Raw genomic sequence first — 25,518 nt, forward strand, 5'->3', positions numbered from 1 at the left:
GATTCTGACTTGGTGTCAATCCCGGAATGCTGAGTGGGCCCTCCAAGAGGTAGCAGGTGTTTTCATTTATTTATCTATTTATTTTTATTGTATTTTATAGGCAGGCTCTTTGGGTCTCTGTCCTAGTGGGGCAGTCCGAGAGTAGGAAAGAGGCATGGAATTTGGAGTCACATGGACCTGGGCCCACAAGCCCATACTAGCTGTAGGACCTCAGCAAGAGCTCCGTCAGTAGAGGGAGATAATGCCACCTCCCTCACGTAGCCCTGAGATTGGCATCGAGTATGTGCTCCGTGAGGGGTGGGTTCCTCTCCACATAGACGCTCGCTATACTTCTCAGGACGGTGAGCCTAGCAGGGGCCCACATGAGGCTTCCAGGAGGTACCATGTGCTTAAGGCTATCACCTGCAGGCTTGGCCATTTTGTTTGCTTTGGCTGAGAACCCATCAGCAGCTGGCCTGGTCTATGGGACACATCATATTGGAGTCTTTTAGACTGGAAGTTTCGTGAGGCCAGGGCTTGCTCCCGGCCTCTGCTATACGACAGAGAGATGTGACAGGACACCTGGCTTGAGAGGAAAGTTGGTATCACGGCGACAGCAAAGGGTCTGGAGCCTGCCTGGGTTCCAGTCATGCCTCTGTTCCTCCCTAGCTCTGCAGCCATGGTGGCATGGCTGCTCTGGGCCTCCGTTTCCTCATCTGTAAAATGGGGATAAAGATGCTTACCTCGTAGGTCATTGTGAGAGTTACCTGAGGTCACACATGAGGACCGCTTAGTGTCCGATATTAGCACGCCCTCAGGAAGTATTATTTTTATTCCCATAGCTTAACACAGTGCCTAGTGTTTAGCCTTGAGTCGTTCAGCAGACACGTGTCGAGTACCTGCTATGTGGCCAGACTAGGTATGCACTGGGGTTGACAGTCCTTCCGTGCCGTCGTGGATTACGTGCTCTGGCCCATGACATGATTATGTTGAATTACTCATCCCCTGGTCTTTCTCCTGGAGTTGTGCTAAGGGCTCAAATGCAACGGTTGCTGCGTGTAGGGCTCCAGAACCGGCCCCGGGGTCGGGGAGGCTGCCTGATGGCTGGTATTGGAGCTGGGCTCCAGGGGGTGAGTAGTTCTCTACCAAGTCGGGTGTGCGTTGGGTGGGGGTGGAGAAGAGTGGGAGTTAATGAGTAGAGAAGGCATGAGGAGTGTAAACAGCTTTTCTGAGAAAGTTGCCAGGAAAGAGCAGGAGAGAAAGAGCTGGAAAGCAGGATGGAGGGAGGATTTTTTTTGTTACTTTTTTTTTTTTTTAAGATCCAGAGTCTCATTTAAATGCTGACAGGAAGGGCGAAGATATGCGCGGAGCAGGGATGAGTGCATTGGTGGCCCCTGAGGAGGCAAGAGAGAGGGCAGGGAGCTAGCGCACGCAGGCGGGGCAGCTCGGATGGAGAAGGCCTCTCTCTCAGCCACGGGAGGGCAGGTGGGGGCATGGCAGGTGTAGAGGCAGGCGGGTCCGCGGATTTGGAGAGTAGGTGTTCGAGATCTGTTGACCGAGTAAATAAGCGTTCTTGTGGAAGGATTCACAAATTTATACCTCATCAAAGTTGAGTGTGACCATGAACACTGGGCAGCATCTAGTGACCTCGTTCTGTGTCTCAGGGTCCTTGTCCACGCACCACCGGCAGGCTGGGAGGGCACAAGCGCTCTCCCCTGAGAAGGAGCACAGAGCCCCGAGGGGAGGTGTGGGCTGCAGTGAACCGTGATGCAATGCGGTGCTGGGGTAACTGGACGTGACAAGCCCACGTGACATCATGGCTCTGCCCACCCCGCCCCCAACTAGTGGGCGTCTCTCCACACTGAGCCACAGTGATTTACGTGCCACATTCGTTTGGACCAAAGCATGGCGTGCTTGTTAGGATGGAGTACAATGCCCAGGGTGAGTGGTACAGAGGTCTGCACGTTCTCTAGGTGCCATGTGGTTTCTCTTACATATGGGGAAACTGAGGCCCAGAAGGGTGGGGGTGGGGGCTGGTTAGCAACAGCTCATCCACGTAAGAGACCAAATATGTACACCATTAAAAAAAGGTGTTTGTCCAGGGATATAGTGTTGCATTTTCCTGTGGGTGGCAGCGGGGGGAGTGGGGAAGAGACTAGGCTTCATGCTGGCTCACCTCTTCCTCTTACCTCTTCCTTCTTCTCCTTGCACAGCCTGCCCTCCTGTAGACCCAAAATACCACATTGTTTCACCCTTCCCTCCTTGGCACATGTTCCTACTGTTCAGAATACTGTTTTGGACTGTGTGTGTGTGTGTGTGTGGCGGGGTGTTATGAGCCAAATGTGTCCGCTAAAATTCATATGTTAAAGCCCTAACCCCAGTGCCTTAGAATGTGCCTCGATTTGGAGACAGGGCTTTTACAGAGGTGAGTAAGGTTCAATGACATTGCTAGGGCGGGTCCTGATCTAACATGGCTGGTGTCTTCCTAAGGAGTGGTAGTGGTAGAGTTACCAGGGATGCTTACACAGACAGGAATGGCCCTTTGAAAACACCAGGAGCAGGCAGCGCTCTGCAAGCTGAGGAGAGAGGCCTTGGAAAAAACCAACTCTGCCAACATCTTGTTCTTGGACTTTGAACCTCTAGAACTGTGAAGAAATCGTTTCTGTGTTTCACCCCCTCAGTCTGTGGTATTTTATTGTGGCAGCCTAGCAAACGAATGCATGGAGGTCTTTAATTATTTTCTGTGTGAGAAATACACTAATACTTGTCTTATACAAGGCTTGAGTACACAGGCATATACCAGGCAGATGTGACAGTCCCCTTCCAATCTCTCTCCTTTTCTTGCTTTCCCCAGAGGATGCCCTGGGTCAAGAGTGTGCTTTTTCTCTACCTTTCTCTGCTCTTTCTTTCTCTCTTTCTTCTTTTTTTTTAATGTTTATTTTTGAGAGAGAGACAGAGCGTGAGCAGAGGAGGGGCAGAGATGCCCTCTCTTTCTTCATATGCATTCGTATTGTTATGTAGATAAGATTTTCCAATCCTGTATTTTTCTACAACTTGCGCTTTTTCCCCACTTAACAATATCACAGAGATTTTGTCTTGTCAGCACAAACAAGTTTTTCTCCTTTATATACAGTGTTCTGAAGTCTATACTGTATCAGAGGTTATTGAAACGCTCTGATGTTGATGGGCTATCTCCACGTTTTCCCTCCAGTGAAAACATCTATTAAAATCGTATTTCTGCGTGGATCTATTCCTCGAACTGGAATTGTTGAGTCAATTCAAAAGAGGTTAGTGTGTTTCATTAATTTTTAGCTTATTTATTTTACGTTATAGTAAGTAAAACAATAATAAGATTTCTGCCCCCCAGCTACCGCCTCTCAGCAGGCATCCCCCCCCCCCCCCCCCCCCCCGCTATGCTTGGTCTGGGTACTTTTACAGGCTTCTTTTTCAAATGCTTGCCCAATTACAAATGAGCACGGACCCCCTTTTCTTCCTTTCTCACACAGCGAAAGCGCACCACAAACATTGTCCTGCAACTTGATTTTTTTTTTTTTACTTAGTGCTATAATTTGCAGGTCTTTCCCCATCCGTCCGTACAGGGAGAGCATTTTGGTTCTTTCTACAGGCCACACAGCATCCTGCTGTTCAGATGCATCGTAATCCACTTCACTAGATTCCTGTTAATGCTCATTTGTTTGTTTTTAACTTCTTGCTCTTCCCAAAAAGGCTGCAATCACTAGCTTACGGTGTGTGCCTTTTAGATTTTGATAAGCCACCCCCTCTGATACATTCTCTGCACTCCCTTAGCTATCTGGAAAAATTGTATTAGTCCTCGAATGGCCTTCACGCATCATCTCTGGATGCTTCTCTGCTGCCGATCTCGTGCACCTGGTAAGACTTCTCTGGGTGTGCGGGGCCCAGGACACTGCACTTTGTTGACTGATGTAGCTGGTTTTCTCAAAGGACAGAGTTCTTAGAGGGCAGGGACTGTCTTAGTTGTCTTTGTGTCACCAGTGCCTAAGCACAGGCATTTCATAGAGTAGGCATTTAATAAATAATATGTGAGAGGCAGAGGGAGTGTTGGCTAAAAGATACAGTCATTCCAGTTTGCCATGGGCCTCCTGCATGCTGTCCTGAGGGGACATGTGAAAGAGGGAAGCTTCAAGACCCTGATTCTTCCCACCCTTGTTGGGCCACTTTATGTGTGGTGGCCACCCTGCCACGTGGCGGGTTGATCGAAAGAGCTCCTTGGAGCCCCGTGGGAAGAATGCTGGTCATTTGCTGTTTCGGCTTCACATGTCATAACTCACGGGCTTCTAATATCATTACCCTCACTGCGGCAAACAGCCACACAAATTAAACCAAAGGATAGAGGACAGTTTCACTTAGCTGGTCTTACCTCAATTTCCTGATACGAGTTGTTGATCATGGCTATTAGCATATTGAGCAGCACGACCACCATGGTGACGTTATAAACGCCGTAAAGAACGTAGCCGATGTTCTCGATGAATTTGTGGTCGTATTTCAGCACCACCGAGATGACTTCAGACAGGCCAAAGATGGACCAAAATAAGGTTTTAAAACTTTCTTCAACCCTGTAATGAAAGACAGTCTCTTCAGGCAGTTCTGCATCTGCTAACACTCTTTGCACAAACGTTCCCGTCACCCAGACTTTGGTGGTTATCCCGGAGTGGGGCTGGGCTGGCTGGTGGAGACAGGTCTTCTGAAATAATAGTAGGTTCAGATTTCTAAGAAGACTTTGACAAAAATATTATAAAGGGCAGTCTCTTTCTTTTCCATTCAGTCCATCTATTGGGACTCTGGGCTATGGTATCGTTTTAATCTTGCAAGTAATTAAACATTTTTTTAAAGTTATTTAAAAAAAATTTTTTAACATTTATTTATTATTGAGAGACAGAGACAGACAGAGCATGAGCAGGGGAGGGGCAGAGAGAGGGGGAGACACAGAATCCGAAGCAGGCTCCAGGCTCTGAGCTGTCAGCCCAGAGCCCGACGCGGGGCTGGAACTCACAAACCGTGAGATCATGACCTGAGCTGAAGTCGGATGCCTTACCGACTGAGTCACCCAGGGGCCCCTAATTAAACATTTAAATATTTAAAATTAATTTTTAAAAATTAAAAAATTAAACATTTAAAATTCAACACCAGGGCACATGTTTGTTCTTATACGCTATCAGCCTTAGAAAGCACATTCTTCCTAAAATCTACTCTTGAGTGTCTCTTCTCAGACCTCCCAGCCCCACGTGAATGGGGGGGGGAAAGGATGGTGTCCACTGTTAGAGGCAGCATCATGGTTCCTGGCACTGGTCACAGAGCAGCTCACTTAAGCCTCGTGATCATCTTACTACCTCCATTTACATATGGAAGCACGGGCACTCAGAGCCTTACCCTTTCTCAGTGGCGCCCTACCGGAAGGTGGGGTGCAGGCCCACGCACATCTGAGGTCTCCAAAAGCATGTACTTCTAACTACCACGCTTTCCCACCCCCTGGCTCTGGATAGTGAGGCCAGCCACATAGCTCACATCCTCTCAACTGGAGTCGAGTTACGAGAATAGGAAGTTTGGTGTGTCCGTATTATTCACGTTTACCAGGCAACTGTCTAAGCCTCACCCTACAGCTCACTCAGGGTTGACATTCCATGTGTTTGGAGGGCACTGCGGGGAAGATCTGGCTTTTAGGACACTGATCTTTGACTCTTTAGAGACTATGAACTTATGAGAATACCCTAGCATTTACAGTCAGATCCAAGCATGTTTCACGGTCCATACTTCGTGGCTAGGTCCCCGCGTGAGGTTTACAACGTAGAATCCAATGAGAAAGCTGGGTTTGGGTTGGGTGGTTTAGAACACACCCGTGCATCTGGTAACATCCGAAGGGTTATAGGCAGTTCTTCTGGTGTGCATCTAGTTTTGAGGTACATGATGAGAAAGCACTTTCTTTTTTCTCTTTAACATTTCAGGTTTTCAACACTCACCCACAGTGGCCAGGATTAGCTAGATCTCAAAAAAATATCAGTGTTTCTTAAGGACTGGTATTTATTTGACAAGATGTACAAAAATACTAGTGTTTGTCCCTTGGGCTAAAAATCCAGCTCTGACTCGCATGAATTTTCAGCTCTCCTGTGTGTGAGTACGTGTGGGCGTACGTGTATGTGTGCGTCTAGCCAGCTGTTTGACTCATTCCCTATGCATCCCCGAGTCTGAAAACTGAAAATTGAAGTGGGTTTTTGTTGTCATCACTTGTTTCTGGTTTCTTTGAAAACTGTGAGGTTGGAATATTTAATTCATTTTACTTTTAATAGGAAGGAATTTAGTGAGGGGTTTGGAAGTAATGACTGGGTATCAGGCCATTCTTTTAGAGCCCCAGCTCCTGATGCTATTATGAGAAAGATGTTATTCTTCCTGTGAGATAAAGCATCCATTTTGTGTGGAAAAGATGGCACTCAGTGTGTGGGCATGATTCCAAGCAGGTATTGCCTTCGATTAAGAGGTAAGCTTTTGGCTATCACCCTAGTGGAAGGAAACAGTGGCAGAGAACCCGTGGATGAGCCCCAAATCCCAAACTGGAAGGAGACGGCAGAATGTGATCTCTCTGACAGTTGTTCCCTTCCTAATCGGATCAGCAGAAAACCGGAGGGCACACTATCTCAGCAAGGGACTGGGCAGGCAGGCATTGGTCCAGGATTTGTGCACTTACCATGAACGTCCTAAGAAACGGATAACATATGCAACTGGGAGATGCTTTACAGAAATTCATCTTCCATTGCTTACCTCGGAAAACCCCGCAAACCTTTGGCTGACACAAATGAAGCAGGCAATTATAGAACATTCAGGGAAAGTCTTCTGAATTTTGATTAGGGAAACTGGCCTAGATTCAGCATGTATTTTTTTTTTTTCTCATTTGCTTCTTGCTATGAATTTTGCCACTAAGCTCTGATTTATCCTTGATGCCTTCGCTTAGGCATTCTATGTAACAGAATAATCTGAAGGAGGCAGAGCTAGCCCGCTAAGCGGTATGTGTTCTAGTAAAAGAATATTTACAGATCCCTAAATCCAATTCGTGGCTCAGCTCCTCCTCCATCAGATTCTACTCCTGCCCCCTTGGACTGCTGACACTTTTGGTTATCTGGCTTCCAGACAATCTTCATACCTGTTTCATTTCTATATTTTAAAGATTAGTCTCTGCATCGGAATTTGGCTATGACCCCAGCATGAAAGTGACCCCCTCCAGCGCATTAACATATGCACCTGACTGGGCAGGAAGGGGTCTTAGCCAAAGTATACGTTTTTAACAATCTCTCATAAACTCTTTAGGGAGTGTCCCTAGCCCTGTGTCCCCCTATTATGGGGAAAAATGGGTTGTCATAGCAAAGACCTCCTTTTAGGAAAAGCTGGGTCCATCAGCACGAATAATCCAAAATGGCTAGATTCATCCTTGGTATCTGTTGGGTCTTTCTTGTGTACTTACCCTTCTTGACATGAACTGGATTAACTGAATAGATTAATTTTCTTGTTGTTTCTCAGGAGGGACCTTAGGGGCTGAATTATGTGCAATTAGCTAAATGGTAGTCAGTACAATATTTTACCCATAGCTCAAGCCATATAAGTAAATTCTGAATGCAATCGAAGAGGTCAATGTTACAAAATGACAAAATAAAAAAAAAAAAGAATAAAATACTGTTATTTATATAATCTTGGGCTGGGAGACATTTCAGAAGATAGGGAAAGATGGGGAGATTTGACCCCGTAAAACTTTACATGTATACAACAAAGGCATAATAACGAACAATGAAATGCAAAAGACTAAGTGAGAAAAGAAATTTTATCTGTGATACGGTGACAGACACTGGATGTCTTTCTTATATAAAGAGATCTTATAAATCAACAGAAAAATGGCAGACATCCTTGCAGGAAGCAAAAGGGGGGAAAGAAACTTCTATGAAAACTTGATGCTTTTTATGGTAAGTAGAGCTTCACAGTTAACTTGAAATGCTATGCTAGCGGCATCTTCTGGTTTAATATGTGGCAGGAAATAAATGAAACGTGTCCTCATTTCCCCGAGTGGGAAAAGGCTGTGTTACTTTGACCTTGGAAACCTACCATAATATATTCTCAGAAGGCTGGCCTTGGAAAGGAGCCAGTAGTATATTACAAGTGTCAAGAGCGTGGGCACGGAAGCTGGCCTCAGTGTTTCATGAGGTTATGATGCTCTCTGAGTTATGTATTAATTATTAGCCACAATTTTCAGGAGCTAGGGGACCTAGGGCATGGGGCAGAAGGCCAGTCACTGTGGAGGTTGGGGGCTGTCTTTCAGGAAGATAGGGTCTTGGAACTGGCTTAGCTGATAATCACCGTGAAGCCACTTGTCTCACACAAAGCCCCTAGTGTCAACCAGCTGGTCTCAAGGCTAAATGTGAGGTTCCTTACTCCCAGAGATAGTGGTCATCGGTTCCACATCCTGTTCCAAACCACTCTGCCTGTCTACCGAGTTTGTCACAGATTCCTTCAACTGTGTCCATTACAAGAAGCTTCACAGACATAGCTGGAGGGGTAGTAAGTAAGAGCAGAGGTGCGTGGCTGGGTTCAAATCCCAGCTCCACCAGGTACTGGCTGTGTGAGTCCGGGCATGTTACAAAACCTCTCTGGGTCTCGCTTTGCTCATCTGTGAAAGGGCATGGAGGTGCTCTATTACTCAGTTGCCGTGAAGATTGACCGAACGTCCTTATGTAATGTACATAATGCAAGTCCAAAAGATGGTAGCTGTTATTTTTGTTTGTTTATTTGCCAGATATGCACTGAACTCTGTGTGCCAGGCAGTGTACCCCAGACCTTGCTTCTGTCCTTGTGGAGGTCCCAGTCTAAAGCAACCCCAGCTAGGTGACAGAATGCTGCAAGGCTGTAGAAGGCACGCGTGCTCTGCTGGCCTGGCCTTACCTGGCATCACACCAACCCCTCCGGTGCTGCCACACAGGGCTGAATGCAGCTAATAATTCAGGTGCTTATTGACCTCACTGAAAAAGCCCATCTTCCTTCCTACCTGCAAAGATCATCACAAACCCTTGATTTCATGCAAATCCTCTTTCTGACTTCTCCAGCCCAGGCTGTCTTGTGGCATTTGACTCTTGGCTTGTATTGGAAGGGACTGAAAAGTTGAGTCAATAGGCCAGCCTAGCATAAGAAGTGCTCCTAATGAAGGAACAGAGGAAAAGCGCCTGTGAGTGATGTTGAATAGGCTGTGATTCACCCCTGCTCCCACTGTGCGGGGGTGTGTGTCGGGGGAAGGCTGGGACTGATTTGTCAGGCAGAAGGCCGGGGCATGGTAATCAGTTCTCTCCCAGGTCTGTCTCGCCTGGATAATGGGGCTTTAATAACATGTTGCCCGAAGAGGCGGTTGTGTATGGGTTTCAGAGAACAAACTGATCAACAAGGCGAGGGTTTGGGGAGATTGTTAGGAAAATTGCCGCTTCTTCAGAATGTCATGATGCCCTCCCCACGGGCGGTGGAACTCTGCCCAGCACCCCCTCCCCCCCCATTCCCCCAAACAGTTCAGTTCGGTTATCCACCCAAAGCTGCACATAGCAGGCTAAAATTAAGCAGGAGACTAGCTCCCGAAAGGCTGCTTCTCAAGTTGGGAAGACAATAGCGGGTCCTGTGCTAGAGATCTGCTGAGGTAGAGATGATGCTTGCCTGCCATCCAGGCTGGGAGGATGGATGACAGAGCTTGGAGTATACAGAGACCCTGCACGAGCGCTGGGTTTCTCTAATGCCCGGTTGTGGGGACCCAGGGCTGCCGGGCCAGGCTCAAAGGTGAGCGGAGAGAGGCAGACACCCAAGGAAGTCTGAACCTTGCCCCTCATGTTCTGCAAGGTTGTGTCCCTGAATTACCTCTTGGTTTATCCCGGGTCCTAAATGAGAAGTTTGATTTAGAGTGTCCAGAAATAGACGAGGCTGGCCCCAGAATCAGTGCCAGGGAACGGGGGTCCACAAACCCTGTGCAGCCTGGACTTACTCATACTGGGGGCCTGGTTGCTCCTGGAGGGCAGAGCTGTGTCTTCTTCACCCTTGGAACTCCAGACCCTAGTATAGAATGTGGAGCACTGACCCCACTGTCAGGACAGGTAGGGCTCTGGGGAGGTAGTCAGAAGCAGTTTCTGAGTCAGGCAAACCTGACTTTGAATGTGAGCTTCTGGCCAAATAACAGCCTTTCCGGGCCTCTGTTTTTCTAGCTGTAAAATGGGAAAACTCTACAGTTTCTCCTTCATAGGGCTGTTGTGAGGATTAGATGAATTAATTCAAATGCTTTGTGAAGCGCATTAAAATACTGCCTGGCAGGTAACAAATATGCGATGAATGTTACTGATCTTGTTATTACGCGTTTTTTCTTCCTTTCTTTACTGCATTAGGCTCCAGCATCAGGCTGAGAGTCTCGCACAGCCTACAATCAGCTGTCCGCATAATCCTTTGAAAATAGCAGTGGGAACCTGCCCCTCCCCTTTAGTGGTTTTCCCTCAAAGGATCCATTCAGTCACTGAGGATGCCTCAAGGCCCCTCATAGTCTGACTCCCTGTGGGTTCCCTGACTGCAGCCACAGTGTTCCCTCAGCCTGGAAGGCCCTTCCCCCTTCTCTATGAGTGGCCAGTGGCCGCCCCTCATTCTCCTCAGGCATCACGCTGTAAACTTGATTGTCAGGGGCTCAGACAGGGCCTGATGGCCTTGTTGAAGGAGGCCTCCCTAGCTTACTCTTGCGTGCAGTGTTTATATTTCTTTCCTAGCCTTCCGCATTTACTCTATAATGATCTTCTTTATCTCTGTTTTAGTTTTTAAATTTTTTTTTTTTTTTTTTTTTTTTTTTGCCTCTTGTCCTTCTTTTCCCGTCCATGGAGGAGTGTGACCTCCATGAGGGCAGCGCCTACTGATTTGCACACTGCTCTGTCATGGGTGCCCAGACATGTGCTCCCCCCCCCCCCCCGGCTCATAGGAGGGACTCAGTAAACACCTGTTGTCAATAAATGATTGAATGCTGGGAAACCGAGGCACGAGGTGACTTGGTCTTAGCCGGCCGGCTTCAGACCCACCCAAGGAATAGCGCTTCTGATAATATCTCTAGAGCCAACCATGGACAGCCGTTTCCTGTCACTCTGTCGCTTTGGGGAAGGGCAATTTGATCATTCTTATTGCCACCCTAGGATCGAGTGTTAGTGAATAGAAAGGTAGGGCTCTCTCCACATTAACGTGGCGATGGTCAGTTTGAGAACAAGATGGGAGATGTGGAGCAGGGCCTGGAAATATGCTATGAAGCTGCCATCGAAGAGAGCACATCTTCTGTCTATCCTCAAGCTTTTCTTTCGCTCATGAACTTGTGGGCTCCCAGCCTGTTCCAGAAGCTTAAAGGTACCAACCAGGCTTTTAAAATGTCATGTCATGAGTAAGCAGGAAGAGCGGGCTAAATGAACATCATATGAGAGTACAGTGCTGCCATAATGGGTGCACTCATGCTTCTGAACTGGTCCGGGAAAAGATCGATGTTTTTATCACTTCCTGGAGAATTATGCAAAGATGAGAACTTATATTAGACTCAAACTATTTTTTTGAAACATAATGATCATTTCCAGATGCCCGGCCTCTCTGAGCCTGACCCGGACCCCATTCAGTGGCCCCTGCTGCCTGCTTTGCCAAGTTTCAGAACCTTCCTACTATTTTTCCCCCATGACAGAGGCCATAATAAGCCCCCTTATTCCCCCAAACCCTTACGCCTAGCTTGAATTTCAAAGATGAAAGGCGAGATTATAGCTTTCAGAGTATAGTAAACTATGACATAACACTTCTGTATGAGAGATGCCCAGATTTCACCACCGACCCGGAATCCTGGGAGAATGTGTCCCCTCTAAAGCCCAGCTGGCCGGTTCTGTTCCTGGTTCCCACCTACAGACACATTCATCGGGCTGTGCCAGAAGAGTGTGCATGGCAGCAGGCCACAGTCCGGCGATGCCACAACGTGGGCTTTCCCTGGTTTCTCTTACCTAGCGCTTGGTTATAGCGAGTCTTACTAGTGGGCAATAGAATCCAGCCTCTGCTGCCCCACCAGGACCTCCTCTGCAGCCAGATCCTTCCTGGCCCTATGACCCTTTGCTGTCAGGAGGCCCTCCCCCCCTGGGGCTCATCACTGCTTTTTAGACATCTCGGGGCTTGTATGGCTCATCTGTCTCCCTTTCTTTTCTCTTCCTTGGGCCAGGGAAATCTCAGGCTCTTCTCTTCTGTTTACAAAGAACAATACGGCATTTTTAGCTGAAGAGCCTACTTTGCTCCTTCGGCAAGTCTCTGCTTGGCCCCTGGCGCTGTGAGCATGGGGCCTTCCTTCTCAAGGCCCTACACTTCCTCCAACCCCTTAGGACACAGACTTCCAGGCATCTGCCTGAATCTGAGTGTTTGCCTTCGGCTCTGCTGGCTATGGTTCCCGGGGATGGTGGAAGCCCCCATCTCTCCCCTGAGCCACCAGCACTCTTGCCTTTCTCTCCATCCTATGCTCCTCCAGATGGCCTCCCCCAGGTCCTTCTAGGGCCTTCCAACTGTCAAAACCCAAAGAACATCCTCCTTCCCTCAGAATCCCCATGTTCAGTCAGTCATTACATCTCCACTCCTGCCTCCCCAGGGTCCCTTTCCATCTCCTTTCTCCATCCCACGGGCACTGCCCAGGTCAGGGTCCTGTCCTCTCTCCCATGGCTCCCTGCTGCAGCCACCTAATGGACCTAGTTCAGCTCTCCTGGGAGCTGCCCTTCTTTTAAGGTCCTTTCTCTCAGGACATCTCATTTTGTAAACATGCCCTCATTCCTGTGACCTGTCTTCCCAGCCAGTCTGCAAGTTCCTTGAGGGGAGGGGCTGTGGGTATTTTCACTCATGATAAAATCCCGATCTTGGGGTTCCCGTCTCACCCCTTCCAAAGCACCCTTCAAACAAGTGCACCAGCCTTTCCGGACTCGTAAAGTCCTTCACGACCTGGATGCTCCTGGATTATTTTATGTAATCTCTCATTTCCCCAAACTCCTGCTTATTGGAAGTCCTCCAAAAATTCTCTGCTCCTTTACTTTGAATGACCTCCTAGTCATCCTCCAAGATCCTTCAAGGCCACCCCCTCCATAAAGATTTCCCTGACCCTGCTGGGCACAGTTCAGTGCATCCTCCTCACCGTGCTGCCCAAGTACCCTTTGATGTGGTGAAATAATGATGCTATTTTTTTTTTAATTCCCCACTTGTTTATGAGTTCCTCAGGGACAGGAGGATAGTCTTTTTTTTTTTAATGTTTGTCTAGAGAGTGTGAGCAGGGGAGGGGCAGAGAGAGAGAGATGGAGAGAGAGAGGATCCCAAGCAGGCTATGTGCCACCCATGCAGAGCCCAATGCAGGGCTTGATCCCACACCATGAGATCATGACCTGAGCTGAAATCAAGAGATATTTAGAAATAAGGTAGGTAGAGCCCTTAGGTTCTCAACAATAGGTACATCTGAATCCAGTAGGATCTTCTGTAGAGTTTAGTGCCACAGGAAAGTCACCCAACTTTTACAGAGACTCACCCTTGACTTTGGAGCTGTCGTATGGGGGTAGGGATCCCACTCTTGGGAATTTCAGGTCAAGAATAGGAGTCAGGCAGATCTGAGTTCAGGTCCTTTTCTTGGCTCTGGAGTCTTGGGAAAGCCTAATGTCTCTCTGAACCTTAGTTTTTGGGTAGTAGTGTCTGTGTCAGTCCAGTCTTGGGAGGATTAAGTGAGAGTGTAGATCATGTGTGTGTCGTGAATTGTTCAGCAACAGGGTGACACAGCAGTTCTGGGGTGCGGTGGGCTATGTGAGGCAGAGTCTTCAGGAGCTTCTGCCCCAGCCCCAGTGCCCCTCCAGGAAGGAGGACCTGGCTATTCTGTGGCCCCATGGGGCTGGGGGAGCTGAATCAGCACCTCCTGCCCCTGGCGGCCATATGAATCTCTCCCTTTATAGTATGTGGAAATTTTCCATAACCGTCATGGAAAACAGAAGCTTCTGATTTTGCTTACACTGCTGAAACTCCTTCCATGAAAATGAGTCCTGGGGAGACAGAATAACCTTAGGAGAGGTATTATTTTTGGCTAATAATTTCACTTCCCTGCTCTGGGCCACCTCTTTGCCCCCCATTGCTCCTGTTCTTCTCTGTGTCCCTGTCCTGCTATGGTCACAACTAGAGTACAAGGAAACCTACCTTTTTTAAAAAAAATATTTATTTTTGAGAGAAAGAGAGAGAGAGCATGGGGGAGGGGCAGAAAGGGGGCAGGAGAGACAGAGGATACAAAGAAGTGGGCTCTGTGCTGACAGCAGACAGCCTGACATGGGGCTCGAACTCACAAACCAGACGATCATGACCTGAGCTGAAGTTGGACACTTAACCAACTAAGACATCTAAGTGACCCAAGCCAACCCTTTTTGTAGGCATTCTTGCCTAGCTGTGTTTCATCAGCGAGCCCAGGGCTTTTGGTCTCTCTAACACTGTAACCAGAGTGCTGGAACCCCATGGTTTCCATACAGTCTGTAAGTTGAAAATCTCAAAACAACCCCCTCAAAAGGCAGATCCTCTTTGCCTGCTGACTTCCACGATAAAGTTAAAGATGTGTTCGTAATAAGAACAAAATTCCTAACAGAATCAGCAACTTTTCTTAAAGACTTGCTTAAAGAAGAGCACTCTTTGGCGACTTTTTCAACTTTGTCTCTACTTCCTGACCCCTGTCTTGGAATACTTTGATTTTGTACTCTGAGAGCATAAAACTTGTCTGAGCGCTGTCTCTTCCTCCCCTTCGGTCATTCACAGTTTCTCATAGGAGCCGCTTAGAGATAATGAGCTGCCAGCAGGTGCACTATCTGTCATGCCCAGACAGGCCCAGCTCACCAGCCAGTGACCCATGCCCTCACCTCCCTGCCCCCCTTCAGCTGGCGCCCCGACACAGAAGCGACTGAGAAAAATAACCCAGCCCTTTGAGAGTGCCCTGGGTTCTGAAGTGGACGGAGGCTGACACGTTGCGAAGTGTTCATAGGATCGGACTCCGGAGCTGACGGGATTTGGCTACCTATTCTGACTCGTACTTACAAAAACAAATCCCACTTGCAAAGCCTGAGAGTCTACCAATGAGACACTTACTGAGGTGAACAAGCCCTTTGCTTTTGAAATACACACCGCTGAGAGCGGCCTCTTTGTCCCCATCTGAGTAATGAGGTTGGATAGCATCAGCGTTTGTCACCCTGTAGCCCTCGGACCACCTTCACAGAGCTCCCCACTGGCTTGTGAATCCAGACTTCTGGGCCCTACCCTGGAACTTTTGCGATTAGAGTCTCTAGGGGGTGGGACCTCAGAAGTCCTCAGTTCAGCCGTTTCCCTAGATGGTTATGTGGTTTGAGAACCACTGATCTCACTTAAGACTGTTCCTACTGTGCATTTATTCATACCTGAGCAGAAATAGTTCAGTCTGTCTATTTTCTTCTAACCCCCTCACCGAGGTCTGCTGGATGGATGGAACGGGAATTTGGGGTGGGGAGGGAAGAACTGGAACACTTGGGGGGTGTTCAGGTCTGGGCTGAGGCCTGAGGGTCTGCAATTGGCTCTGAAACCTTTGTTCTCTTTCCTTTTGTTCCCAGCCCTGTCATTTGGGACAGGCTGTAACTTGGCAAGATGCAGGGGGGACTGGCTATTGTGATCTAAACTGGGACTGCACCCCTAGGGTGAGCAGTGAGCAGGGCTCTGAAGGGGCAGCTGTCTCTTGGTGCCTCACAGCCAACTTCCAAAGTGGGCTCTGAACAGCCTTTAGGAACCCCAGCTGCCCTTGAACATGGCAGGTGTGGGGCTGGGGGACCAGCGAAGGGAGGGGTGATGCCTGCAGTGTGTTCCAGCCCAGATTTCCTTTCTGGAGGATTGAGTCTTCTGACTCTTTAGAAGCAGATGAGGGGACCCATCTTACCCTACAAGCTCCAAATTCTACAGGAGAGAAGCCCCCAGCCTGTGGGAGGTCTAGAGGGAAGATCTGGAGCTAGGCAGGGTGGCCTGGGGAAGGGCACACATTCACCTGATAGGGGGTCATTCAACTTTATCACCAGCATAGTTGGTACACAGTTCTGAGTCCCTGAGAGTGCACATCTCATTATCCTAACGTGGCTTTTTGCTTATCAAAGATCTCTTAGGGGAACCACCCTAGAGAGCAGTCAAAGGGTGAAAGATGACATTTATAAAAATCCATTCTTTCTTCTCTACTTCACTGCTCTATTGACTGTTTCCTGTTCAATCACATGCCCTCACAGCTGCACATCCCATTTTAGGAACTGCCAAGGCCATAAATTCCCTGTCCTTTCTCCACTGTGCTTGCCTCTGCCACACCTTTTCTTCCCTTCCCCATCCTGGAGGGCCTGGGTCCTCTTTGGTTGGATTTCTCGTGTCTGGAAGGTCTCCATTTGCTTCCCAGGACATGGAACAAGCCGACCGCATTGCCCCTTTCTTCTGCTTTCATCTTTTCCCATGACTTTCCTGATTCCCACTGATTCCTTCTAGAGATTAGCGGTGGTGCGTCTAGCTGGGAATTGTGGCCAGGTGAGCCCTGCTCTTAGGTCTGACCTTTTTCATTTTCTCCTGTGTCCTTGCACTGACCTTCTGAGCAACTGTGGGCCAGTAGTACAGGCTCCTTGTGAGGAACAGGGAGAGGGCTTGCACAAAATACCCAGGGTCCTTTCTGAGAAAAGGAACAGAAGTTCACATGGTCAGATCCCCAGTCTTTGGATAACTCTACTGCCTAGAACCTGGCTTTGTTTCCCCTGTTCACTCCGTCATTCTTGTTCACAAAGAATTTAGTGAGCCATACCGCATGCACGAGGCATTGTGCTAGACTGGAAACACAGGAGGGACCCCGAGGCCCGACCAAAGAGCGTTAAGAGCCTTTGTTCATTGGTGGACATCATGACTGTTGTTCAATAACCCCCACATCCCATGCTGAGTGGGTACATCTAGCAGATCTAGAGCAAACTTGCCTTTGGGTGATTCAAGCTTATTTCGTTCCTGCAACAGCTAATCACTGAGTATTGGAGTCATGTAAAGTAGTCCAGCTGATTCAATAATATACTTGGCCTCATCTGCACAACAGTTTGTAAATGAGGCTGCTGCTCAGAAAGGGTCCTGTCGAGCCAAATCAGTACCCAGGTGTCTGCTCTTGTAGTGAACCCTCCCCCGCTTCCTTATTCCTCACTGCCATTCACTGGAGCTCCCTTGTACACCATGCCCTGCATTTGATACTGTTGATACCAATCCTGTGAGGTTGGTCATCTTGGTCTTCTTACTTCAGACCTGGGGACACTGAGGCCCAGGGGATTTAAGCACTTGCCCAAGGCCACGCGGCCGGCTTCCCCTCTGGGAAGAGGAGAGCTCAGTCTGAAACCTGGTCTGTCTGAGCCTTGGGCTGCTGTGGGCTGAGGGCAGAGCCAGGCATCTCTCCGGTGCATTTCTCAGCCCTGGGCTAGGCACCTGCTCTTTGTAAACACAAACTACTCTGTGCCAGAGAGTAACCGCTTCTGTGGCTCAGCAGCACCAGGGTCCCGCCCTTCTAGGTAGGTCCTGTGGGCCAGGCAGCCGAGTCCATGATTCTGAGCTCAGGGGTACAGTGTGCTCGTTGTTCTTGGTTTGGGTTCTCGGCGCTAAGTGTCTTCCCCTGATAGGTGATTTCTCCAGGAGAAGGGCTGCAAGCTGGGAATTGCTCAGGGAACCTCAGTGGCTGGGCTCAGCCATTTTTACTGGCCGGGAAACAAATTCTGGGCCACTTAGGATTCCTGGGGACCCATGTCAGGAAGTGCTGGCCCTGCAGGTCCCAGCTGCTGTGCTTCTGCCTGGAGATCTGACTATCCCTCCTTCAAGATTCTGGGTGGGAGCTTGAAGAAGCAGGGGGATCTTCCGAGCCTGGGTGGGCCAAGGAGAAGACCTAGACCAGTAATACTTGTGTGCTGTTGGCCCTTTGCACAACCACTTCAAGTATTCCTAAAGGGATTTATGAGCAAGGCAGAGCGTCATTTCCATTTTCCAGGTGAGGACACAGAGGCATGGATAAATCGAGTGACCTGGCATATAGCCCTCAGCTAGTAAACGCCCTTGTCACGCTGTAAACTCAGGTCTCCTTGAGTCTTCCACTAGACCGCTGCTCATGCTACTGATGGCCCTCCAGGAGACTGCCTGGCATCGCCCACAGAGGGGAAGAGCCCTGGGTCTGCGTGGACACAGGCTCAGTGAGCTCCAACACCACCTCCACGCAGGAGGCCACGGCACTATCTTGCTCTGCGGGCAGCAGCCGCTACTGGACCCTAACGTCAGTCGACCTGACAGCACCTTGCCTCTGCTTGTACCCATGCCTCTTGCCTCCCTGCCTGGGCCTTCCCAGCTGCTGCTGATGCACACGATGTCGCCGGACTTGTTCAGTGTCCATGCACTGTCACTGGTTCACCCGGCCAGGTGCAGAGGGCGGCTGAGCGTACCGACACGTAGACCTATCTCTCATGCTTTGTGGATATGGCTCCCCCAGGGCTGTCTTCAAGGTGCTAGGTGAGTTGGTGTCCTCTGGAGTGAATCTTTTTGTTTTCGAATGTGACTAATGGAAGATAGCAGATGGAAAGGCTGTGGCTGATCAACTGGCTATTTCTCATCCTGATGGGCTATTCTGAGATGTGGTATTTCCATATAATCTTCCCAGAGAGTATGTCATGACCATGCTGTACGTTGTGATAGATGGTGGCTAGGTCAGCACCCTGTATCTGCTCTCCTTCCCATCCCCCACTTTCCTCTTTCCTTCAGTCTTATTTTGTTTGGCTTGCAACTGCCTTTCTCCAGTAAAGCGCTGGCATGCAACGTTGGCCCTCGGCTCTGTTTTTTAGGCAACACAGGCAAATGCAAGAATGGTAGTAATAGTCCTTGCTTTCATGTATTGAGAATAAGCTGTATCCTTGCAATGAATCTTCAGACTAGCCCTATTAAGCAGGTATTATTTTTATCCTCATTTTAAAGAAGAGAAAACTAAAGGTGAGAGAAGTTGAGGAACGTAAGTGGCAAAAATGAAGGTCTAATACAGAGTAAAAACTGGATTCTTTCAACTCCAGAACCTGAACTCTAAGCTGCCCTTGGATAAAGTTGCTGTTAATTTATAGAAACACCAAGGAAACATGTGCCAGGGGCCACCTGGAAGAGACTCCTAAAGATTCCTGGGGGGAGGGGGCAGGGAGACCCTCCGAGGAGAGCCCTGGGTTACTCACGTTGTAAACGCTGGGTTGTACTTTGCACCTCGGTAGTAGGAGTACAGATTGAACATTCCAATCATGAAGGCCACAAATACCATGATGAAAATGACCATGAACTTGAAGATATCTTTCACAGTTCTCCCCAGCGAGATCTGCAGGGGTCCAAAACTTTCATTGGCTGGCAGGATGTATGCAATTCTGGAGAAGCTCAGCACGACAGCGATGGCATACAGCCCTTCCGATATGATCTGAGGGTCTGAAGGCCACCACTTGTCCCTGGCTGAAAGAAAATAATCCGGGTTACTCGTGGGGTGGGGTGGGGGGGGCAGGATCTGCTGTAGTGACTTGTTTCTGGCAGAGAAACCAGGTAGGCATTTTTAGAGGCCTCTAACCTCATCATTGCCATTCCTGCCCTTGAAGTTGATTCCAATGCACTGAAGGTACCACACCTTCCCTCTTGGAATGTGCTAGTCCATCTGGCTGGAGCGCTCTTCCCTCACTTTAAGACCGCCTCATTCCCGGTCATCCTTTAAGACTCTGCTCAAGTGACATCTCTTTCAGGAAGCCTTGTGTGACTCCCACAAACTGAGATGGGCTCCCGGTTCCCCTTGGTTCCCTTGTTATCTGTGCACCCTCCGTCATGGAACTTACCGTGCTGCTTCCTATACTGTCCTCCCTACCATTGTGTGAGCTCCACAAGCAGGGGCTGCTCCAGTCACTGGGGAAGCGTCACGAGGAGGTGGTGGGGCGGGGCACGGGCTTACAGTCAGACAGACCTGAGGTTGACAGTGGCGTTTCTACGCAGATGCTGTGTGATGGCAAGCAAGTCAGTTAACGTTTTGGAGCCGGATTTTCTCCATTTGTAAACTGGGTGTAATTTCGTCAACCTCAGAGAGCTGTAGTGGGGGGTAAAATGAAATCATGGATGTGAAGTGCGTAGTCAGCCTAGGGCCTGGCACCCGATGGGTGTTGATAAGTGTTTGTTAAATGACTGAAGGAAATACCGCAAGTTTGGACTAGCCACAAATCGAAACAGATGAGCACCCATGAGGGCCGACAATCTGAAGGATCTTGCCTGAGAAAACGTTCTGGGGTTTTGTTCCTCAGGCAGTGTGTGTCTGGAAGAGTTGCTCTGTGTTTGAGCTAGGGTCTCCAAAGTGGTGACCAGTCATCCAGGTTTGCTATGAGAGTGCTTTTCCAGGTGGCCAGAGTCCTGGGACCTGTCCTGGGCGGTCAGGTTTCTGTTTGTGGTCTCTGATGTGAGTCTCAGCAGCCCCGAGTGTCTTCCTGCAGCAGAACAGAACTGTGAAGGGTTCCTATTGCATTTCTAATGGCGCAAGGAACAGCGTCTGTCACTGAAAAGCTCCCTGCTACGTGTCGGCACGTACAGTGTTTCTCGGGTGAGGGCGGTGCCTTCATCCTGGGGAACTGTATGTGGGTGTCGGCTGTTTTCACGAAGCTGGGGCAGGAGGATTACAGGGATGCTAATATCCCGCATCGCTCTAGACAGACCCGTAGCACGAAAATTGTTCTGCTAAAAAAGCCAAGAGTCTCCCTGTTGAGAAGTGCTAAGTGAAACATCAATTGGGAAACATTGAGAAACCTAAATTAGCCCTTACTCTGTACATTAGCTGTGATTTTAGTGACAATCCTGTAGAGTAGGTATTATTATTGCCATTTTAAAGATTGGATTTGGGGTATGGGGTCTTTTTCAGAGCCAGGTAAATGCAGATAGCAAGGAGATTACATAGCAATTCTTGGCACCCTAAGGGAAATGGAAGAAGAGGAAACTTTTTCTTTATTTTCAAAGCTAGACTGTGTTAAACAATTATGATAATAAAGAGCAGTAAGAAACATTTAGTAAGGGAAGCCAGGCCTCTGTTTGCTACAAAGTTCCATGGAGTGCATTCTAAATTACATTTGGAGATACAATACAATTATAGACTCTATGTTCTCATCAAGGTCATAACTCAGAAGTCCAGGAAAGACAAGTAAGGAGAACAAATTATGTTTCTCAAATGTATCTGTCACTCTCTAAGGATAAATAACACATTTGGGTAACATGAAATGACTTGACTTCTACAAGAAACACCAAAAAGGGATTTCTTTTTTTCCCTCCTATAATTTACCGTATTAAACCTTAACTGTAATAATAAAAGCTGCTTCTATAATGCAGTAAGATAGATTTAGCTGTCATCCGACCCTGGTGATCGGGTCAGGATTTCTAGTGAAAAAGTATTCTATTTACATTGGCTTGTAAGAGTTGTGATTGTTGAAAGCAGGCAGCAGTGTGACAATTCAGACAAAGGGATTTTCTTCTTTTTGGAGCTCTTTCCTTGAGAAAAATTGCCCTATTACAACCTGAAAAGCTGGAATCTGTCTATTCGGAGCTGTAGAGGTTGGAAGGTACCACTGCCCGGATGGCCACAAGGGGGCTCTCTTGCCCAGCAACTGGAGCACAAGCGAACACTATGACAGAGCCAAGAGATTTCCAAGACTCAGGGTGAACCTCGAAGCAAGGGCAACAAGGTGCAGTACTTTGCAGTTGGGTGAGACCTGAACACAATCCTTAAAAGAAACAGAAGGTCCAAGTGGACAATATTGCAGCCTGAATCAGGGAATTAAAAAAATTATCCAGTTTGGGGCACCTGGGTGGCTCAGTCGGTTAAACCTCTGACTCTTGATTTTGGCTCAGATCATGATCTCATAGTTTGTGGGTCTGAGCCCCCACATAGGGTTCTGCACTAATGATGCAGAGCTTGATTGGAATTCTCTCTCTCCCTCTTTCTCTCTGCCCCTCCCCCATTCGTGCATATGCTTGCTTGCTCTCTCTCTGTCTCTCTCTCTCAAAGAAAAGAAAATCATCCAATTTCTGGGGCTCAGTGGGTCAAGTGTCTGACTCTTGATTGCACCTCAGTTCCTGATCTCACAATTGTGAGATAGAGTCCCTTGTAGGGCTCCATGCTGAGCATGGAGCCTGCTTAAGATTCTCCCTCTCTCTCTCTCTCTTTCTCTCTCTCTCTCTCTCCCCCTCTCCCTCTCCTCTGCCCCTCTCCTCTGCTCACACTCTCTCCCTCAAAAATAATAATAAAAAAGAAAATTGTCCAATTTAGTATCAAGATTCTCTTATCTTTCTTTGATGAACCCTGAATAGCACAGAGGAGAAAACGTACAAGCCCATTTTGCTTTTAACAAGTCTAATTTTGCTAAACCAACAAATCAAAAGCGAATGGCTTATAATACTACCAGAGTCGCCATTTCTCAGTAGGTGTTTCCTTACCACATTTACATGTAACAATCTGCGTAACACAATCCATATGGAATATGGATCGCAACTCAACAGCTATATTAAATGGCCAGCCCTCTGCAGCTCATTGCTTTACCTGACTGTGAAGATTCAGAGGTCACAGGAGCCGTGTGACTTCATGTAACAGGGACTTTTGACATTCAAACCTTTCATAATGTAGTGGCTGCCATTAATGAATGCCTATTCAACTAGTTTACTGGTAACAATAACACAAATCTGTTTCTTCTCCCCACTTCTCTTTCTCTTTTAGTACAGAAAGCACAGTGTTAGAGCAGGCAAATGACCTTATAGGCAGTATTGATAATAACTATTACCATTTAGTGAACCTTTAATATTTTTAGAGCACAATGCAAAATTCTTCTTATGCACTATCTTATTTAAAACAAACTTTCTGACATAGGTTTTCTCCTGGTTTTACATTTGGGAAAATAAAGGCTCAGAAAAGTTAGATAAACAGAATCTCAGAGTAAGCTGTAGAAGTAGAATTTGAATCTAAGTGTAACTCCAAAGCCTGGAAACATAAGCACCATGCCATTCTGAATGGTTTTCAGTTCATGTTGGGCCAGGATCCCTTGCTATCCAAGGTATTCCTGTATTTCTGAGAACACTGTAAGCCCTGCCATGGAAGCCCATTTCGTCATCTGAAAATAGGGGCAGAAGAGACCCTCCCCCCCACCCTTTTTTTGAGGCCTTTTTCAAGGATTGGAGTTTATGGTTTAAAATGTCTGTACAGTTCCTGGCACCTAGCAAGTCCTCAATAAATGGATGCTGTAACTCTTATTATTATTAAAATTTCAGTCTACTACCTCCTACCATATGGCCTTGTGGTTTGAAAGAATTAAGTCATCTCCAAAAAAACTAATTTTGCCATGAGAAAAGAACGTTCGGATTGGGCAATTGAGGGCCTATCTCTGCACAAAATACAGGGATCAAATACAGAACGAAAATTCTTTCATCTATACATTTCCTCTTACTGCTCCTGGAGCCACATCAGAAATGAAATCTTTCTTAAAAAAAAAAAAAAAAAAAAAAAAAAGCGGGGAGCCTGGGTAGGGCTCAGTCGGTTAAGCGACTGACCCCTGATTTCAGCTCAGGTCACGGTCTCCTGGTTGTGAGATCGAGTCCTGAGAGGGGCTCGGTGCTGGGCATGGAGCTTTCTTGAGAATCTCTTTCTCTCTGCCTCTCCACTGCTCGCACGTGCCCTTGCTCACGCTCTAAAAAAAAATAATAAAGGAAAAAAAAATCTCCCAGAAAACGTTCTAAGAGCCTTTCCAAAACAAATCTATCCTTCTAAACACACGAAAATTTATTTCTTATAGTCACTAATTGCACATTCTACCGAGCTGCTTGTGCTGCAGGGAGCTGGGCTATGTTGGAGCAGATCCGCAGGTGGAGCCAAGCTCAGGTCCCTGGGCCACGCCCCGGGAACACAAGGCAGGACTCGCTAGAGCGCCCTCTGGCTCACCGTAGGTGAAGTACGCCACTTCCGGCGGAAGTGAGACGTTGTGCAGCGAGTCGTCCTGCACGTGCTGGTCCACGTACAGCTGGGCCTCGCTGGCCTTCAGGAAGGCCATGAACCTGGCGGTGAAGGAGGCCACGAAGATGGACAGCATCCCAAAGTCTAGCAGGTTCCACAGGTGCAGCACGTACTCCCGCGGCCCCTCCTCCCAGATTTCCTTGCATTCGGACCAAATCATTCCTGCGGGAGAGTGAGAAGGTCAGGCTTATTTTCCATTTCCCTTGGCATTTGTGACCACAGCGGGGCACGGAGGGAACCAGGGTATGAATGTACATGTGAGCTCTTAAGAGCTGAGAACCTTGATAGCCAGCAGCAAAGCGGAAACGTGTCTTCGAGGGCCGATTTAGAGACAGGAAATTCTCAGATCGCCAGAAGACCTGTTACCTGCCCCTCTGTTTACAGATAAACCTTCTCCACGATTGAGGAGAAAGTTCTCATCCTTTCATAGATTCTTGGAGGCATTATAGGAGAAATACAGTGTCCAACATTTTTGCATTTTAAGAACTGAGAGGTTTTAAGGAAACATCCCTTTCTAAACGAAATGGAAGGAGACTGAGGGCGAGGAATGGGAAAGGGCTTTCTGAAGGTCCCACATATGGCCTGGAGCCCAGTTGTCCTAACTCCCCCATTTGAACACTTTCTATATGTCTGTGATTCAGTGAACATTAATTTTGGGTTGTTAGTTTTTTCATAATTTTTTTTTATAACATAACTGGGTTTTAAAAACGTATCTCGTCATTGTAACAGATTAAACAGTGTAGAAGTATGTAAATGAAATGTTGCTAGTTCCCCTACCTAACCTCTAAGCCAGCCTTGTGAAGTAACCCAGAATTAACAGTTTGATATATGTTCCTCTATATCTGCACTGCCAATATCATGGCCGCTAATCACATGTGGATATAGAGCGCATGAAATGTGGCCAGTTGAATGCGAGGTGCTGTGTAAGTGTATTCTAACACACCAGGTATCAAAGACTTAGTAAAAAAAGAAAAAAAAAGTAAAATACTTCATTTTTTTAATAGCCATCACCTGTTGAAGTGACACTATTTTAGGTAAGTTAGGTTAGATCAAATATTGTTAATTTCACCTTTTTATAATGAGGTTACTAGAAAATTTTAAATTAAATATGTGGCTTGTGTACAGCCTTGTACTATATTGAATACTGTCATTCTCTTCGCTGATGATGTAAAATGAAATTGGCTTAGGTTTTTAGAATGTAATGATTCAGTAACATTCTGAGCACCTACTATGTGTCAGGCACTGTTTGGTGTACGTGTATGTGTATATTATCTCAGTTAAATCTTCGGAACAACCCCGTGAAGTACATCCTGTTGTTATCTCGTTTTCACAGCGAATGTTCCTTAGGCAGAGAGATTTGTAATGTGCCCACCTAGGAGGCAGGAGATCTGGAATTTGAATCTGGAAGG

General features: G+C 47.6%; 1 protein-coding gene across 1 annotated transcript in view; it reads right to left on the reverse strand.

The window, feature by feature from the left end:
• Nucleotides 1-25,518, reverse strand: part of TRPC7 (transient receptor potential cation channel subfamily C member 7) — a 131,239-nt gene that overhangs the window by 10,945 nt on the left and 94,776 nt on the right. Inside the window, exons 5-7 of the mRNA XM_047097135.1 lie at nt 24,038-24,271; nt 19,281-19,545; nt 4,379-4,574 (exon numbers count right to left, since the gene is read on the reverse strand). Coding sequence (XP_046953091.1) covers nt 4,379-4,574; nt 19,281-19,545; nt 24,038-24,271 — 695 coding nt within the window. The remainder of the gene's footprint in view (nt 1-4,378; nt 4,575-19,280; nt 19,546-24,037; nt 24,272-25,518) is intronic.

Source organism: Lynx rufus, unplaced genomic scaffold, assembly GCF_022079265.1.
Source record: "Lynx rufus isolate CCGP_SWC_20201006 ecotype Redwood Valley unplaced genomic scaffold, mLynRuf1.p SCAF_1, whole genome shotgun sequence".
NCBI lineage: Eukaryota > Metazoa > Chordata > Mammalia > Carnivora > Felidae > Lynx > Lynx rufus.